The 18188-nt window shown below is 37.8% G+C and overlaps 1 protein-coding gene across 7 annotated transcripts in view; it reads left to right on the top strand.

The window, feature by feature from the left end:
• The window catches only part of CNTN4 (contactin 4), a 547079-nt gene that overhangs the window by 216714 nt on the left and 312177 nt on the right, over nucleotides 1-18188 (top strand). For all 7 annotated transcript variants that reach the window (XM_082637407.1, XM_082637404.1, XM_082637405.1 and 4 more), the window contains 2 exons: nucleotides 10859-10985; nucleotides 17840-18015. In XM_082637407.1, the coding sequence (XP_082493533.1) occupies nucleotides 10859-10985; nucleotides 17840-18015 (303 nt within the window). The remainder of the gene's footprint in view (nucleotides 1-10858; nucleotides 10986-17839; nucleotides 18016-18188) is intronic.

The following is an 18188-nucleotide window of genomic DNA, read 5'->3' as shown; positions in this document are numbered from 1 at the left end:
AAGAGACAGGTGCAAAGGTTCATTAATATTCCTTGAAAAGCCACGGTGCATGTAACATGAAAGTACTGCCTGCAGGTGTTCCGTGTTCAGGCATCTTAATGTCAGGGAAGGCAGTGGGGAACTTAGGGTGTCATTGAGGAGATAATAACACCAGCAGTTCACCCCAGAAGGGCTTAAAGCAGATGGTCTCCAAGAAAGTGTGAAATTATGACTGAGGGCAGAAAAGACAACCTCAACCCTTTGGCTATAGTTTTTTTCATTGAGAAGGAGGGTACTTTGGCTGTGGGGGGCTTGGAGAGAGAGCTGGGGAAAGTGCAGAAGCTTGGACAAATCTGGATGATAATATTCTTAATACATGATAAGGAAAGCATCGGAAGCCAAAGCAGGTCTGGTACAATCATTGACACCTCCTATTGCACCGAAGAATTTATTCCTGTTAGCATGTAGGTTGGGAGATCCTCCACTCACCCAGGGCATGAAAGAGAGGCATTTCCAGCGTTTGATTTGAGAGCTGCACAAATGCAAGAGCTCTCTTTCGTTGGTTACCAGTTGTAGCAGCCACCTGGTGCTTGAAACAGTCTGCTGGCGTTGCTGGTGTGCCCCCCATTTTTCTTTCTTAAATGGTGACTCCTGATTGTAGAACACATGCATCTGAATAACCTGACGTGCAGGATTCAGATGCATATACCTGTGCCCCACCTCCAAATCTATCTAATCAGAATTTGGGGAGCAGAATGTAGTTCTATATTAATTTTTAAGTGTCCCAGGAGCCTCTTTTTGCACACAAAGAATATAAAACATATTAGGAGTATTACCACTGTTTTAGGTTAATGATCTTCTGAAAAGGCCCCCATTAAAGTGTATGCATTTCAACTGGAAGCTAAGACTTTGGGGAGTGATTAACATATAGTTATATATATATATTTTTTCCAATAAGAAATAGGGTCCTGTGATGGGGAAGGGCATGGGAAAGACATGTTTTGTTGGGGCTCACTATACATATCCAGAAATCAGAAGAGGTGCAGTTCAAAGGAGGAGACTTCTAGGGTGCTGTTGATCATGGGACTGACCAGGTGAAGGTGGAGGCATAAAAATGAACTTTAGGTCCACAGAGAGAAAATCTTTGCCTGCCAGATTGCCGACAGCCTATTTGTGTGCATTTTTACATACAAGTGCATGTAGACAGTTGTCAAAAGGAAATAGAAGAGAACGAAGACCAATAACATGAATTAAACCCATGAATAAACTGATATGTACTCTCTATGAATACAGTTTCAATTAGGGGTCATTTATCTGCAGCTGATAAAACAACTCAAATTGGCTTAAATAAAGGCAGTCGTTTTGCTCACATATCTGGGCATCTTAGGAATAAATCTTGCTTTGGACAGAACTGGCTCCAAATCTTGATATCATCAAAGCTCAGTCAGCCTCCATCCTTCGGTTTTGTTTTAGCTTCATTATTGTTTTTTTGGCATCATTCATTTTTTTTAGGCTGTCTATGTGGGGACCTTTGGAAGCTCCATGCTTCCTGCCACCAAGCAATTCTAGGCTCTAAAAGGGATTTTTGCCCTAGTAGTTTCATGAAAAGCTCTGAAACAGCATTATTAGCCAAACTTACATCTTATGCATGGGGACCATAATTTAGTCAGGGAAATGTAATATTAACTGGCCAGGCCTGGGTTACCTCCTCCTGACTTGGACTGAGGATTTTAGTCTATCCAGACCACCTGGTTTGAGAAAGTGGTTCACCAAAGAAAGGGTGGAGTGCTCTTACCTTAGAGAGGAGAGATGGATTCTGAGCAGGCAAAAGCCATAGATTTTCACTATATACTCATGTCACTAGGGAGGCAATAGCAAGTGAATTAGTGACCCAGATATTTAGACTTCTTTAGCCAAAACCAATCAGTTATATACATATGTGTTTTATACTCTTATTTGTTCTCATGAGTCAGTAGTAATATATTTGAATATAAATTAAAGAATTAGCTATAGTGGAGCACAGAGGTTTTTAGGACAATAAACTGTGTGATAGAGTAATAGTGCATACATCTTAGGTCGATACCTTTGCCAAAATCCATAGAATTATACAACACAAAGAGTGGACCCTATTGTACACTATCAACTTTAGTTAATAATAATGTATCAGTTGGCTCATTTGTTACAACACATGTGCCACACTAAAGCAAGGTTTTTTTAAACATCTTTATTGGAGTATAATTGCTTTACAATGGTGTGTTAGTTTCTGCTGTATAACAAAGTGAATCAGCTATATGTATACATATATCCCCTCCCTCTTGCACCTCCCTCTCAGATGTTAATAATAGGAGAAGCTGTGAGCAGGGGAGAAAGGATATATGAGAACATGTACTTTCTGTTCAATTTGTTCTAAAAATAAAGTCTATTAATTAAAAATATAAAGCTAGCTCTACTTTTCTGATTGTCTGTCAGTCCTTCTAGAATAAACACTCCATGAGGGCAGGGTGGTTGCCATGAGTGCAGGATGGTATCTTCTTTACACGCTGTATGTCCTCTATATGTCACATTGGAAATGACTATAGTATATAGGCCTGAGAATGCTGATCAGAAACTGGGTCAAAATGTTTGATAATTAAGAATCCTTCTGATTTTAGAAAAGAAATATGGTGCACAAAACATGCCCAGTATTATGTAACATCCCCAGCTGAGTCTGGGTCAGCACTCCATAATCAAACACATTTATAATTCTGTAGCCAAAAAATATGAATATTCATGCTAAGCTATATATAGCCTCACATCAGCTCAGGTCAGTTTTTGCCTCCAGTTGAGCTGCACAATATTTGCATTTGTTGAAAAGTCATCTTTCTTTTCATACCTGAGGCTTGACATCAAAATCACCCAATTACTTTTTTTTTAATTGAAGTGTAGTTGATTTACAATGCTGTGCCCATCTCTCCTGTACAGCAGTGACTCACTTTTACACATATATATGTTCCTTTTTTTAATATTCTTTTCCATTACGGTTTATCCCAGGAGATTGGATATAGTGCCCTATGCTATACCGTAGGACCTTGTTGCTTATCCATTCTAAACGTAATAGTTTGTATGTACCAACCCCAAATTCCCAGTTTTGTTTTTTTTTTTTAAGGAGTAATGAATCCATTGCCCCTGAAATGGGTCAGAGTTTGAGGTCAGGGTCAGAGTAGGATGTGTTGACACAGCTCCCCTTGCTGTTCTTTTCCACTCCTACAGACCATTCCTCCAGCAACATAGAATTTCTCTAAGCAGAGACCACTTTTATCTCCTCATGCTTTCCCACATCCCATCATTTCTAAGCTCTGGCATTACGTACGACTAGGTCTTCATTATGTGTGACATGATGTGTGATAGCAGTGGCATCATTTTGTTAACCAGAGGACAAAGAAAGAGTAGAAGAGTTCACCTCTCGTTTGGATTTTCTTTCACTTTCTGCCTTCAAAACATATACCATCTGTCAGTAGACTTCTCTGTTGCTTGCTGTTTAAAATGCTCATTTGAGGAAGTTAAAATAAGGAAGGTGGGGGATTCCCTGGTGGCGCAGTGGTTAAGAATCCGCCTGCCAATGCAGGGGACATGGGTTCGAGCCCTGGTCCAGGAAGATCCCACATGCTGCGGAGCAGCTAAGCCCGTGTGCCACAACTACTAAGCCTGCACTCTAGAGCCCGTGAGCCACAACTACGGAGCCCACATGCCACAACTACTGAAGCCCATGTGCCTAGAGCCCGTGCTCTGCAACAAGACAAGCCACCACAATGGGAAGCCCGCGCTCCACAACGAAGGGTAGCCCCCGCTGGCCACAACTAGAGAAAGCCCATGCGCAGCAGTGAAGACCCAACGCAGCCAAAAAAAATAAAATAAAGATGTCTTTAAAAAAAATAAATAAGGAAGGTGGAAGCAAGAACGGACCAAAAAAATGTGTTATCCTTTAAGTAGGAATGTCTGTCTCCTCTAGTATCTGTTTTGCCTCTGCTCCATTCAACTGAACAACCAGATAGAACCAAATGGAATAATTATTCAATAAAAATGCTGTGTGTAGGCTAATTTCACACATAAGCCCTTGTGTGGGGCCTTCGAACATCCCCTGCTATTTATTTTATAAGGACGAACAACAGTAAATCGTATTTGTAATGATCGTTTGACAGCTGTCCAGTCATTTCTATGATCAGTGGATTCAATTTTATTCAATTTTAAAGGAATTCTTACACTCGGGAAAATCACTGTTACAGTATTTCATTTGTTTCTGAATTTCCTTAGGTTATTGCCCATACGTTTTGTGAGTAATTTGGATCCACGGAGATGCTGCTGACCTTAGTTTTTTATCCAAAATGAATTTCCATGATCATTAGAAAAGCTGGAGGAGAAGGCTCACAGCCAGCTAGATACAGTGGGCCCTGTGTGTGCCCTTCTTGGAACATTTGGTTCTCCCCATTGGGCTTCCCCCTTGAAAAAGCGAAATATGACCATGACACTGGAGCACACCCAACAAACCAGCTTAGCGGGACTACCCGTTCCTTGTCCCCCGTGGCATGGCTTTGCTCTGCAATCCAATAAGGCAGCGTTGTTCTCCCTGATTACACACACAGACACACTCACACACCCGTGAACACACACACACGCACAAACACACACAGCATTTACTCTGTGGATTGATCAAGGGCTCTGCAGGATGCAGAGTAAAAGACACAACACAGCAAAGCCTTTGTGGTTCGTGTCAGGATGCTTCTGTGTGTGCCGAATGCAACAGTCCACCTGCCCTCCAGATAAAACTCTCATCTAAACCCATGGGCTCATGTTCTGAGCTTATATTTCAAGCCCTTGTTGTTCTGCATTAGGTCTCCTAGAGTTGGCTTCCCGAAATGAGATCGTTGCCATTTCTGCCGAAGACCAGGTGTTTAATCAAACAACCTATTTGATGTTGTAGGAAAATTGACTGTATATCATAGTCCTAGATTCTTGGCTGCTATGGCAGTACTTTCAACCTGCCATGAGGATGAAGGGCCTAAACAACCCTCAGGTGTGACGCCTGGGAACTCCACAGCAATTACAAGTAGAATTGAATCTGGTATTTTTAGTTTTCTAGGATGAAATCATAGTACTGCATTTTTGTCCTTTCCCAACAGAGTTGTGTCACTGAGTTTGCAACAGATGAAAAATATTTCCAGCGGAAGAGAAGCACATTGACCAAAGGGCTGTGCTTGCAAAACACGACCTTTTACCCCATCCCACATGGTAGCTACGGAGTAGTCTAGCACACAGAACAAAACTCTGCAGGGTTGTTTTTCTTCATTGGTGTCCTTAATTGGTCTAGGGCTGAAAGTTATCTATGCTCAATTCGTAATTGAAAGTACCAGTTTTCCAGCTGCAGAATGCACAGTAATGAACAGAGGTGCTGGGTCGGTCTGGCAGGAGCTCAGAAATCTGCCTTTTATCAAGCACCCCCAGGTAAGGGGGTATTGGTGCATGAGGTTACTAGACCACGCTTTGAAGAATAATTATTTTGGAGATAGCTTGACTATTTTTTTTTATTAAGTTATCTTCTATGAAATATTTACCCTGAATTCATCCCTGCTGTCTAATATGGCTCAGCCGCTTAATGACTTTCCTTCCCATCTCAGTTACCTTTTAGGACTGTTCACAGATCCCTGTTTAAAAAAAAAATCTATATTTAGCAGCAGTGGCTTTTTCTAAGCTCTACCTCCCCTCTCACTTGCTCCTTTATGCATGTTATCTTTTGCTGACCTTTCACTTGGAATCCAGAGTTTGCTCTACTCTTATTCCCTGGGACCTGATACTCAGGCCTCTGTCTTGCTTCCCTGAGTCTACTATCACCTAGATTCAGTCTTATTTCTCTGGTCAGTCACAGAAAAGTTCATGCTGGCCCTATCCATTCTAATTCCTTAGCCCAGTCTGGCTTCTGGTAGCCTAACTGAGCAGCATCCTGCTTGCCTGGGACAGAACTTTGGGGACATGCAGAAATGGGCCAAATTAATTCAAAGAATAAAATAGAGGGTGAAATCAATGATGTCCCAAAGCTGCAGATAGAATGTGATATCTAGCTATCACTTATTCTATCTGCAGCTTTGGGACATCCGTGATTTCACTCACATCTAGTGGTAGAATGTGTTTTTATTACTGTTTTTCTTAGAGTATTATTTTATTCTTAGGTGAAAATCATTTTTCTTTCTATTACAGATGCAGTACAGTTTTAGTCTGTGATCTGGGAAAATACATTTAGGAATAAATAATCTTTTCTAATCTAAAATTCTGTGATTCTCTGCATCTCTTTCAATAATCTAAAATTTTGAAGAGTAGCCCTGGCACTACATTTTATTTCTGGGCTGCTTGCAGGAGGATACAGGAAGAAGTTGGCTGACAAACATTGGTTTTATCTCTCCCCAGAATAGATTCTAAAAAGAGAAGAATCAGATGGGAAAAGGAGTTTGAGAATTGCTGGTTGAGAGCAGTGTTTTTCAGTAACTTTAAAAATTTAAATTAAAAGTTATTTAATTTAACTTTTAAATTTAATATTTAAATTAAATTTATTTGAATCAATATTTGAGCAAAAGGGGAGAAAGGTTTAGAGTAGTCTGATCTTTAACCTAAATAAGTTTCTGGTCATGAAATCTCTACTCTTTTCTGAAGATCCAAACATTCCCCACTCTTCATTGAAGCATGAAAGCAGGGTTTCTTTAACATAGATCTTCTCTCTTCTCTTTTAAGCTTATCCCTGAATAAAAATTGGAGAGTTTCTGTGGGATAGAGTTTAGGGATCATGGGTGGTGGGGCTAGAGGTAACCTAGCGACCGATTGGCAGTTAGATGTCAAGGAGGGGAGAACCCAGAAAGTCAGGATGTACCAGTATCGGCATTTGCACTAAATCCCCCAAGCTGGGGCTGAGATCAGTGGTCTGGAATCTATGAGATTATATCTGCGTTTCTGACTACCTGGCTGCTTCCCCCATCCTTCTTCTTAACCATGATTTTTGAGACTTCCCGGAAGCATGAAAGATCCTTGCCTTCTCCTTTCCTGAGAGATCCCTAAAAACAATGTGAGCCCATTCCACTAACTTCTCCAAGGCAGGGGAGCACCACCATGACTTTTCACCCTATTGGTAATCCCAAAGTAAAAACATCAATCTGAACAGCCTGTCATTTAAAGAAGATGAGATTCATTACATATAAATAAAGGGTGGTTATAGCAGGAATGTTGTGTGTATCAAGTGAAGATAAGATTTTACTACAGGGAAGTGGACTAGTGGGTTTCCCTGAGGATACCTCTTCAATGGGGTGCAGCCCTGGGGGTTCTCACAATTAGCTTCTTGAGTTGAACTATGATTGTTCTAAGGGTTATTTTATACAGCTTTAGTCCCAGAGTTTGACAAGTCCATCCATTTTCTTTGTGTGGGTCAGTTTTATAGTTTTCTGTTCCTGGCTTCTTATCTCTCAACTATTAGTCCAAACATGTGCTAAAATTCCTTCTGTAAATGTTTTCAAACAAGAATTTGTTGGTTAAACTTTGCTTAAGAGAGAAAGGCTAAGGGTGGGTCTAAAGCCAGTGTTGGTTGGTGTTCTGCTCTTAGGAAATGGAGAGCTCGGATCAGAAGGGTCTGTGTTAGTACTTCTCAAATTTCAGTGTACAAAAGAATCCCTCAGAGAACCAGGTTAAAAGGCAGATTCATGGACCCCAGATTTTTCTGGTTTAGTCAGTCTGGACTGGGGTTTAAAAAAATAAGCATGCCGTAATTACAATGCAGGTGGTCCACAGACCAACACTGAGGTGTATTGGCTTATTAATCCTTTCCTCTGTTGCTTTCTGAGATGCTCCTTTACCTCACAGGCTGAAAAATCACGGCCACTCCACTAGTTGCATAGGACAACTTACTGTGATAAAGGAAAGGGTGAAGTTAATCTTCTCAGCTTTGAAAATAGCAAATGCAAAGTGTTTTGTGTATACTTTCCACTTGAAAGTCACTTTGTGGCTCCTACACACGGATAGAACAAACTTAGTGGTGCCTTGCTCCATGTTGCATTTGAGAATGTCAGTCTCAGGTCTGTTTAACCCAGGCACCTCAAGGTTTGGAGGAAATAAAGCAACTCTTTAACTCATTTTTCTTAAAATATTGGTAACTCTGGTCTTAAAGGTATTAAAGTTAGGATATCTGTTTTCTACACCTGGATAGCAACTTTCTAAAATCTCTCCCTCCATCTTTGTGAAACCAAATAGTTCATGCTTGAAAGGCTGTGGATTTCCTTAGATGAGAATTGAAATGCTGGTCCCTTTATGCTAATGTTAATTTCTAGGCAGTGAGCTTGGTTAACCAAGAGAAAATAAAAACTTCAGATGAAATGTGTCATTTATAGCAAATGCAAAGCATCATTATTATCAATTCTTGTTACAAAATACACAGAAAAAATATCCTTTTTGTTATTTAAATATGGCATGGATACATTGAGAAATAGTACAGATGTTAATCCAAAGTCTCTCAGCTGCATCCTGGATAATCATTATTATGTTTTATTCTTATTTGGAATTACTAGTAACAGACTGTGTATTTCTGTATGAAATTCAAATCAGGGAACACCAATGAACTGCAATGATTGATATTATATATATATATACACACATAATTTTGGAATTGAGACAACAATAGAAATATATTTCTCTCTTAAAGAAAAATCTACCAAACTTGCTGCTGTGTTAGTGATCTTGATGAGTATTGTTTGTCACTTAACTAAATATGCTAAAAATTCACCTAATTCTTCAAGATTGAATTGAGCTAACTGTTGACCAGTATCTAAATTTGTTTTGAAAATAACTGTCATTGAAAATCTGAAATGTAAATACGCAGGTTTTGAAATATCTAGCTTTAAACGACCAGTGTTTAAAAAAAAATACTTTTGTGTACTTTTACTCCGTGCTTTTATTCTGTGTTCTTTGGTAAATACTGTTTTCTTTGTTTAACTCTCTCATTAGCCTGAGATTGTATACATGGACTGAGGAGAGAGGGTGGTGGTGGTAATATAATTCATGACATCTTTGAATGCAAATATCATGTGTATGTGCATGTGCGTTTATGGGAAAGTTTTCATGGCTTCTTCTTCACCCGTAACCAATGTAGAACCACTGAGTGAGTCCAACGCTGTTATTTTATAGATGAGAAAATTGGGGCATAGAGAGACTAGGTGGTTCTCCATAGGTCATGGAGTTAGTAGCTGACACAAGGCATTGAACCTCAGTTCCTAGTCTTTCTGAACCCATATCCTGCTTATTCTCTCAACAAGGTCATTGGCTGTCCCCATTCCTCTAAAATTCTGTTTGATTTTCTTGTGTCCTTAATTTTTCTTCTATCCCAACCTCAACATGCGGAGTTTTTAAAGCCCGGATTAAAAACCTTAAAAGAAATGACTTTACCATGTTTCACCTAGATCCCCAAATCGGCTTTCTTCTTTTTCCTCAGTCCTGATTCACCTGAATGAGTTCAGTCTCATCCTATCACCTATCAACAGAAAGCTGGTTATGAAGGTTTTCCAGGATAGCAGTTAAAATTCACAGCCATCAAAATAATCACATATAAGGGGAAAATGGATTGTCAGCTCCAGGGCGCTACTCAGTATCACTTTACATCATAGACCCTGGCCCTCTGTCTCAAAATTTGTTAGGCAGTGCCTAAATCAGCTGACTGAATACATTAAAAAGTGAAAAAATACCTCAGATAGAAAAAATCCTTATTGACCATCTTTGATGTATAAGCTACTGTAGTTAGTACTACAAGACATGCAAAAATGGGTAAGATACAGTCATGCTCTCGAGCTTACAGTCCAAAGAAGGGGAAAGAAAGGTACAAATGCATTTAGTAGAAAAAGATGTGTCCACAGAGAAATATGGATATAATTTGTGAATCATGTGGTTAAAGGAAGACCTGAGGGTCTAGAAAAGCCTTCTAGGAAAAAAGGGACTAGACTGTAAAGAATGAAAACCACCTTCATGGTATGGGTGGTCAGGTGCCTTTTGACCAATATTTATTATGTGTTTACTATAGAAGCATATGTACTCTACACTGCTACTTCAAATCTAGTTTGTGGATTATTCCATTCTTTGAGCTTTGTTGCTGCTCCATGACAAAATAAGTTTTATGCATTTACTTTCTGTTACTGAGAGAAAGAATTTAGAAACTCATACCTCTTTGAACTTGGTATAGACCAGTCTGGGTTTTACTGAACTCATGTGCTTAGTCAGTCCCAGCTGTGTGATACTTGCACAAGTATCCATCTATGGGTCCATAACAGGTTGAAAAAAAACAAACTGTTAATTTACCACACATAATTTGAGAATCATGAACTCTAGGTTATTCTTTATTTACCTACATATCCAATTTAAGAAAGTTTTGTACATATTTTAGCAGTACACTGCTGCTTCTCCTTATTAATGTATTTACGAAATCATCATTGCTTGCTTCCAACTACAGTATCCCATTACAGAGCAGAGACATTCTAACTTTGTGACATTAGACAGTCTTCCAGGATGACAGCAGCATAAAAGGCCAGGCTAAAGACCAGTGGAACAATAAGAAGTGGAGGAGAGAAAAGGGAATGCCAAGCCGTTCAGTGTCTGGAAGTTGTTGGTAAAAATAAGTCATCAATATGAAATAGGAGAGTCCATATCTCCACTTCATAATTCCAAAGATTATTCTTCAGTGGGAAATTTCATCCAGAGGCTGGAACGAATCTGTTGTGTATTTTTTTTTTGTTAGTTTACCTCTTTTATTTTCATTTTGTTGTTATTTCCTGTCATTGTCCCTATTTGGAAGATGTTCATTTTTGGACATTTTCTCTTCTTATTTCAGATGACTACACACTGCATGGCCCAATTTTCATTCAAGAACCAAGTCATGTAATGTTCCCTTTGGACTCTGAGGAGAAAAAAGTGAAGCTCAGTTGTGAAGTTAAAGGGAATCCAAAACCTCATATCAGGTTTGTTGACTTAAAAGCATGTGTTCTCATGCATATACTTTCTATTATTAAACAACAAATATTTATGGAGTGCTGATTACATAAAGAGCTTTTAGATCGGCATCACTGGATATCCTGAGATGCTAAAGAGATGCTCGTGTTCATGAAAAGTTTAGTACCCAGCTTCTGTTTCTGGCAGTACCAGGAATTAAATATCCTGATTGACTATCTCACTGAAAGCCTTAACATTACTTAACAACATATTTTTTTAAAATACCTTTTTTTAAAATGCATCAATAAACTGCTAGGAAAGAAAGAAACATTTAGTAAGTGGGTTTTGAACCCAGGGAAGAAAAGTGAACACTGAAAGCAGTTTTCACCTTGAAGAACTATGTGAACTGCAGCTTTGGATTTTGCAGTTTCACAGGGGACTAGGGTCACAAGACAAAGCCTAGACTCAACCAGAAGGAGAGTCTAACATGAGAACACCTTCCAGAATAGACCTGGGACCCAAGGGCTACATTCTTACCGTGAATGTAATAAGAAGTAACCTTGCCTCCCAAAGGACTGAAAAGCAAAAGTAATTGCCTGTTTCAAACCTTGGTGTTAAGTGGTTTTAATAACAGATGAGACGCAGCTGAAAGGAGAATTAGTAAAGTGCAAGATATATATGAAGAAATCGTCTAAAAGCAGCAGAAATGGATAAAGAGGTGTTCCTCTTTATCCAAATATGAGAGAGAGAGAGAAAAAAGAGATTAAGAGAAAACGTTTACACAGATCTAATCAGTTCCATAAGGAAAGGAAAAAAAAAATGAGGCAGAGGCAATATTTAAAGAGAAGGCTAAGAATTTCCCGAAGGTAATTAAACATTCAAAGACACAGACTAAGTAAGCCCAGTGAATTTCAAGCAGTGCAAATAAAAATAAAGCCCTGTCTAGAATTATCATGGAGAAACAGCAAAACACCAATCTTAAGACATGATCATAAAAATAGGCCAAAGTTGTAATACAGCTAACCTTCAAAGAGATGACAATTAAACCAACAGCTGACTTCTCAATAGCAACAAAAAAATCAAGACAGAAGACAGAATCTTCAATATGCTGAGAGAAATTAGCTGTCAAATTTTTGTATAGCAGAAGTACTTTTTAAAAAGGAGAAGAAAGTAAATGTGTTTTCAGACAGACAGAAACTGAAGTTTGACTCCAGCAGATCCTTACTAAAGAAAATGCTGAAAGATATACTTTAAGCAGAATAAAAATGATCCCAGGTATACTGTCTTAGATATAAGAAGGAGTGATAAGTAACACAAATGGTAAAAGGTTAATATTTCCATATAAAAATCAATTGCACTAAACAATAAAAATAATAAAAACAATACTGTATTGTGAAGATTAAAAAAGAAAAGTTAAAAGTCATGATAATATTAGAAATAAATTGAGAATATATATACTGCACAGTGGATCATCCATGTGGTTAAAAAAAAATGAAATAAAGTTGTATCCCTACCTCACAGGGTACACAAAGATCAAATCCAAGTGAATAGAAGACCAACATGGGAAATTTACAAAACTTTTAAAAGGAAATAGGCATACATATTTATGACTTTGGAGGGAAGAAAAAACTTTTCAATAATGACAAATAAGCACAAATCATAGAAGAAAATATTTAACTTCACTAAAATTAAGAATTTCTGTTTAGCAGAATATACTGGGATGGGTAAAATTATAAGTTTCCAACTGGGAGAAGATATGTTTAATAAGTATTATTTGCAAAGGATTAATATGTAAACTATTTAAAGAATTTCCACAAATCAAAAAGTAAAAAACAAGTAACCTAATAAAAACATTTCCAAAAGACTTGATCAGACACTTCTTAGAAAAGAATATCAAATATCCATTAATCATATAAAGAGATTATCAGTGTATATTAAAATATACAAATTAAAACTAAAACGACACACTCTTTCAAACCCACCAAATTGACAGAAATTTAGAAGAGCAAATTTAACGTAATATAAATAATATACATAAATATAACCTGGCATATTCATACACGGTAACCCCATGCAACAGTGAAAATGAATGAATTATAGCTACAAAAACATGATGGATCACAGGAACGTAACTTTGAGTAAACAAAGCAAGTCATAGAAGAATGCAAAGTTTATAATCCCGTATTTACTAAGTTCAAAGGCAGGTAAGATGGAGTAGTTGTTTAAGGATACTAACATACATGATAAAATCATAAATTCAAAGGAATGAAAAAGCCAAAATTCAAGATTATAATTAACCATTGAGATAAAAGTGATTGGAAACAAAATGGAAATAGGAGACTTCAAGAGTAATAATATTCCTTTTCTTAAACACAGATATTTATTGTCTTGAGATTCTTTATATAATTTACATACATCTTATAAATATTATTTTACCTCTATTCAGATTTAATGATGAAAACCTTAAGCTAATAACCAATATGTAGTAGTATGTAAAAACCAAAAGAGTATATGGCACATGTGTCATAGTTTAGGGGAGAAGGAAATTGGAGTCGCCCGGGGGGCACAGAAGTGGAATTTGAACTGAGGTAGGTATTGATAGTTTTCAAATTGGCAGAGGGCAAGGGACATCCCATACAGGATGGTGGTATTAACGTAGTGGAAATTGTTTTAGAGTAGTTTGTGTGCCCATTCATTCATCAAACATACCTTTATTCATCAGACCACCCCAGTGTTTTTCAAACTGTGAATGCCAGGGTCCAAGGAGTTGACTCAGGAATTACCTGGGGTGAGTTATTATGGAGTTTCTAACCAAGATTCCATCATGGTATCTCTGCTTTGAACTAGGGTATATATTAGGATTCTGAAAAATACATCCTCTAGGAAAGCTGTTTAAACCACTACATTAAAGCAGCTGCACTGTTCATGTCCAAGTTCTAGGGCATTCTGGAGGAAAGAAAGTCTGCTTCAGGATAGAGAGGGAAGGTATCAGAGAAAGTTTCACAGAAAAGGAGATATTTAAGTGAATTTGGAGGGCTAAAGACCTTTTGTCATAGGGATAAAAAAAGGAAGTACATTCCAGAAAGAAAAAAAAAAACTCTCTAATGGACCATATAATTAGGGTGAACATGTAATTTATCATGCAAACCAGCACACTTCTGAGAGCAAAAGGCCACTGTTAATAATTATTCCAGGAGGACAGGTGTAAACCCAGCAACGTCCTGGATAAATCAGAATATGTAGTTATTCTCCCTATAATATGTTGAATTCAAGGCTAAATCAAACATTTTTAAATGCTTTACGTAGTAAAATAAATAAATAAATGCAAGAGGCAAAGGTGCCTACATACATAAATGATGAGTTAAATGGCCCCAGTTTTTAGTACATCGCCAAGTATAAGTTCAGATGTTAGCCATAAATGAGAACAAATTTTGCAGCAGATTTGGCAGGTTGCTGCTTTGTTTTTCCCCAAACTCTGACCTTTAATTAACATTGCTTTTGTAACATTGTGTTTCTAGATATAGGGGCTTGCTTTGTTATTTAAAACAAGCAGAGGAACAGAAACCTATTATGTCTTTAAAGATTGCCAGGAAAAGCTGAGAAGAAAACTTTTAATCAAATGTACTAGCAGTTTGTTGCCCTGTACTTCACTTTCCTTTATACTTTTGGTAGTTTCTCTGTGATGAAATAGCTGATTGGTACCTGGGAGCTAAAAACTCCCTTTTGTAGAAGGAAAGAAAAACAGAAAGAATGGAGAGATCAGGTATTTTCAAACATCTTTCTGGCTGAACTTTTTCAGTCTTCAGGCTGACTTTGAGGGGAGGAACCCCTAGGAGAAATTCAAGGTGAGTTCTTCATGGGGATCTTCGCCATTAGGTTTTCCCTCAGATGCCCCGACTGACCTCTCTTCTTTGTGTTTATTCCCTGAACGGAGCCTTCTCTTTTCATTGTTTGCTGCCCCTCAGTTTTGAAAGGATTGACCCAGACCCAGAAAAACTTAAGAAGTTTTGACTTGTGCCCACTTTACTTGTATTAAAGTTCCTGAAGGACATGTGACATTACTTATGGCTGTCAGCCTCCATTTCCCGACAGAAAGAATGGTCAAGTACTTGGTGGAAATACTTTTGGTGTGAAGTTTGTATTCAGCTTGGTTTGCAGACAACAAATTTCAAGTCAGAAAGGTCCTGCCCCTTCTTCGGTGCCAAGCTGAAACAGTGAACAAAGAGAGAGGGTTTTGTTACAACACATCCCATAGACAGCTTCCCAGCAAGGTCTGAAAAATGGTACCTTACAGAGCTTCACAGTATCAGTGTTTGGTCATGCACAACCTCACTCTCTGGAGAGAATGAGGTTGTGATTCCCTGAATAATTCAGAAATCAGCTTACAAGACTCACCCATGTCCTGGCCCTTGGGAAAATCTCTTTGTGTCAAATGAACATCGCCTCTATATTACCAGTTCTTAAAAGACTCTTCAAACATTGAAAATGAATTGTGAATGTTTTCAAGACTGTCCAGGAATTGTGAATGTTTTCAAGACTGTTTCAGTATGGAATAAGGAATTTAACACAGTCCACATTCAGTTGGAATGAACAGTGACTGCATCGCAATAAAACTTGGTATAGTGCTGTGTAATGGAGACTCAACTGCGTTTCACAACAAGCACCTTATTTTCTAAATATTACGTTTTCCTTTGCTATTTGTATGTAAAAACGGGTAATAAAGTAGATTAATGGAATTTCTGCAGAGCATTCTGGTTGAGATGACGAGTGTAGACAAACCTGCAGAAGTGTACTCATTATCTCTACGAAGACTTTTCTAAAAAGGCTCACGTGAGCCCATTCCTAAATTCCGCTCTCTGCAGCTCACATTAGATTGCAGTTTCCTCTTTGAGTTCTTATACTTGTCATATTAAATTGCTCGACTCTCATTTGAAGTGAGAGTTATGACAGAGATGTGACCAGCTGGCTCAAAAAAATGTCTAGGGCAGGCAGTCAGCCCTGGAGATTCATGAGCATATAGACCTGCTGGGATGTAACCCAGTCGTTCTCCTTTTATTGCTTATTACTTTCTTGTCTGTGTCAGAACACAGAGAGAATTACTGTCAAGCTTAAGAACAATGTCAGTTTCTAATACCCATCTTCTAATAAAAAAACACATAAAGAGCTATGTCCCATTTCCTGATCTGGCCCACCTTTCCCACGCCTCATGTTTCCATATTTTCACCTTTCAAAGACATAGATGTGAACAAACGTACACTGCTGTGCTGTGGTGGGCTAGGATGCTTCTTAAATTGTGTATGCTCAAAGCTAAAATATCCAGCCAAGAAGTAAAATATTTAGTGAAATACCACAAGTCTTTATTGAGCACACTGAGTGTCAAGTTCTAGGTTACTAAAGGGAGACTACGAGAGTGGTATAGGCAAATTATCTAAGGTGAAGGCAGAATTCCTACCTAAACAAGTAAGGAGAATTCTGTAGGAGTTTGGGGGAAGCTTTGATTTATCCTGACTAGGAATATTGAGGAAGACTTCATTAGAAGAGGTGTAGTTGAAGATTGACTTTGAAGTGTAAGAGACGTCTTGGTGGAAAGAAAGCACTCATTCTTTAAATATGTTTCTGATGATACCCAGTGTCCAAAATCTTGAAACTAACTGGCCTTCATTTTTTTCATTTAAATCCTTTTGCGTTATGCATACCAGCCCTAGTACCCCAGAATGTTATAAGAGGAAACACAATGAGTACGTATATTCACGCACACATTTAAATAGTGTTTTTTTACCGTTTGAAGGAAGTAAGATCACTATTTCTCATTCTTTATGCCTGTTATTGCTTCCAATCAGTTTCCTTTATGGTCTAGTGTTGCCTTATTTTTGACCTCCCAGTGTGAACGCTACTAGGAGACGGTTGATAATTCAGATACTCCGACTATGCTATATTCATTACCTGATACTTTATGTAGGATTGTGGGGAAGGAAGAGAAAAAAAGATAATCATTGTTTTGTATTAGTTCAAAAGTTTGTACATATTAAAACAACTTACTGAAATGCAGTTTGGTTAAAATAAAGTCTCTCTGGAATGTTATTGGCTGTTTAAAAAAAAAAAAAAAAAGGAGATCTTGTTACTAAAGCTTTTCTGTTTAAATGTGTGAGTCCCACTAAAACTAATTTATTGGGCCAGGCCCTATACTCAGATACACAGATGATCCAAGTAAACAAACAGAAAAACAAGAAAACCCTCTTTGTGTCTGTTACCTAATGGCCTGATCTACAGTTTATTGGGCTGGTTGATTGATGCTTGAGTGCTGGTAGCTAAGGATATCTTCAAAGTGATCCCTGGTGAAGGCTAGTTTGGTTCCTAAGTTAACTCTAGATCAATGGAATTCCTCTGCTTTGTAGTCAGCCATTTCAGTCATATTAAGGACCAAATCAAAGCAACTCTGCAATTTCATCAAATACTCAGCAATCTACTGGAAAATGGTGTATTCTGTCATCTGTATAGACCCATTTAAAGAATGACGGCAAACCAGAAAAAGGACTTTTACTGAGGAGTGCTATTTGAAGAAAGTTGTACAAGATGCTATGGGAAATTTCCAAAAAAAAAAAGGGAAGTGTCTGTAGCATTGTAAGTAGTCACAAAAACAAGTGTTAAAAGTTTAATATCTTGTTTACTTTAAAAGGACGTGCTCTTTTAAAGCACATCTATGGATCTATGTTGACACCATTGCTGGGTGGAGCTTTTCTAATATATATATATTTTTTTACCATGGTTAAAAAACAGTCACAGATGACATTTCATGTGATTCATAGTTTTTATATATTTTAGACAACTCAGAATTATTGATTAATATTACAAGGCTTTATCTACTGGCATTTTTATACTATAGGTGGAAGTTAAATGGAACAGATGTTGACATTGGTATGGATTTCCACTACAGTGTTGTTGAAGGCAGCTTGTTGATCAATAACCCCAATAAAACCCAAGACGCTGGAACGTACCAGTGCAGAGCAACAAACTCATTTGGAACAATTGTTAGCAGAGAAGCAAAGCTTCAGTTTGCTTGTAAGTAGCAATTATATCCTGCTGCAAATGTGACTTTGAGTTTTTGTGCCTTGTACCAATCAGCCTTTAAAACAGCTTATCTTAAAAAACCAAACAGATTTTACTTTGTCATGTTGATCTTCTTTACCCTTTTTTCATATTTGCAAAATATCTTTCATTGTAGGGTAAACTGT

The sequence above is a fragment of the Mesoplodon mirus genome (assembly GCF_964341445.2).
Source record: "Mesoplodon mirus genome assembly, chromosome: 12".
Lineage (NCBI taxonomy): Eukaryota > Metazoa > Chordata > Mammalia > Artiodactyla > Ziphiidae > Mesoplodon > Mesoplodon mirus.
Note: the sequence above shows the minus strand (reverse complement) of the source record. Positions and strands in the feature narration are given on the sequence as shown.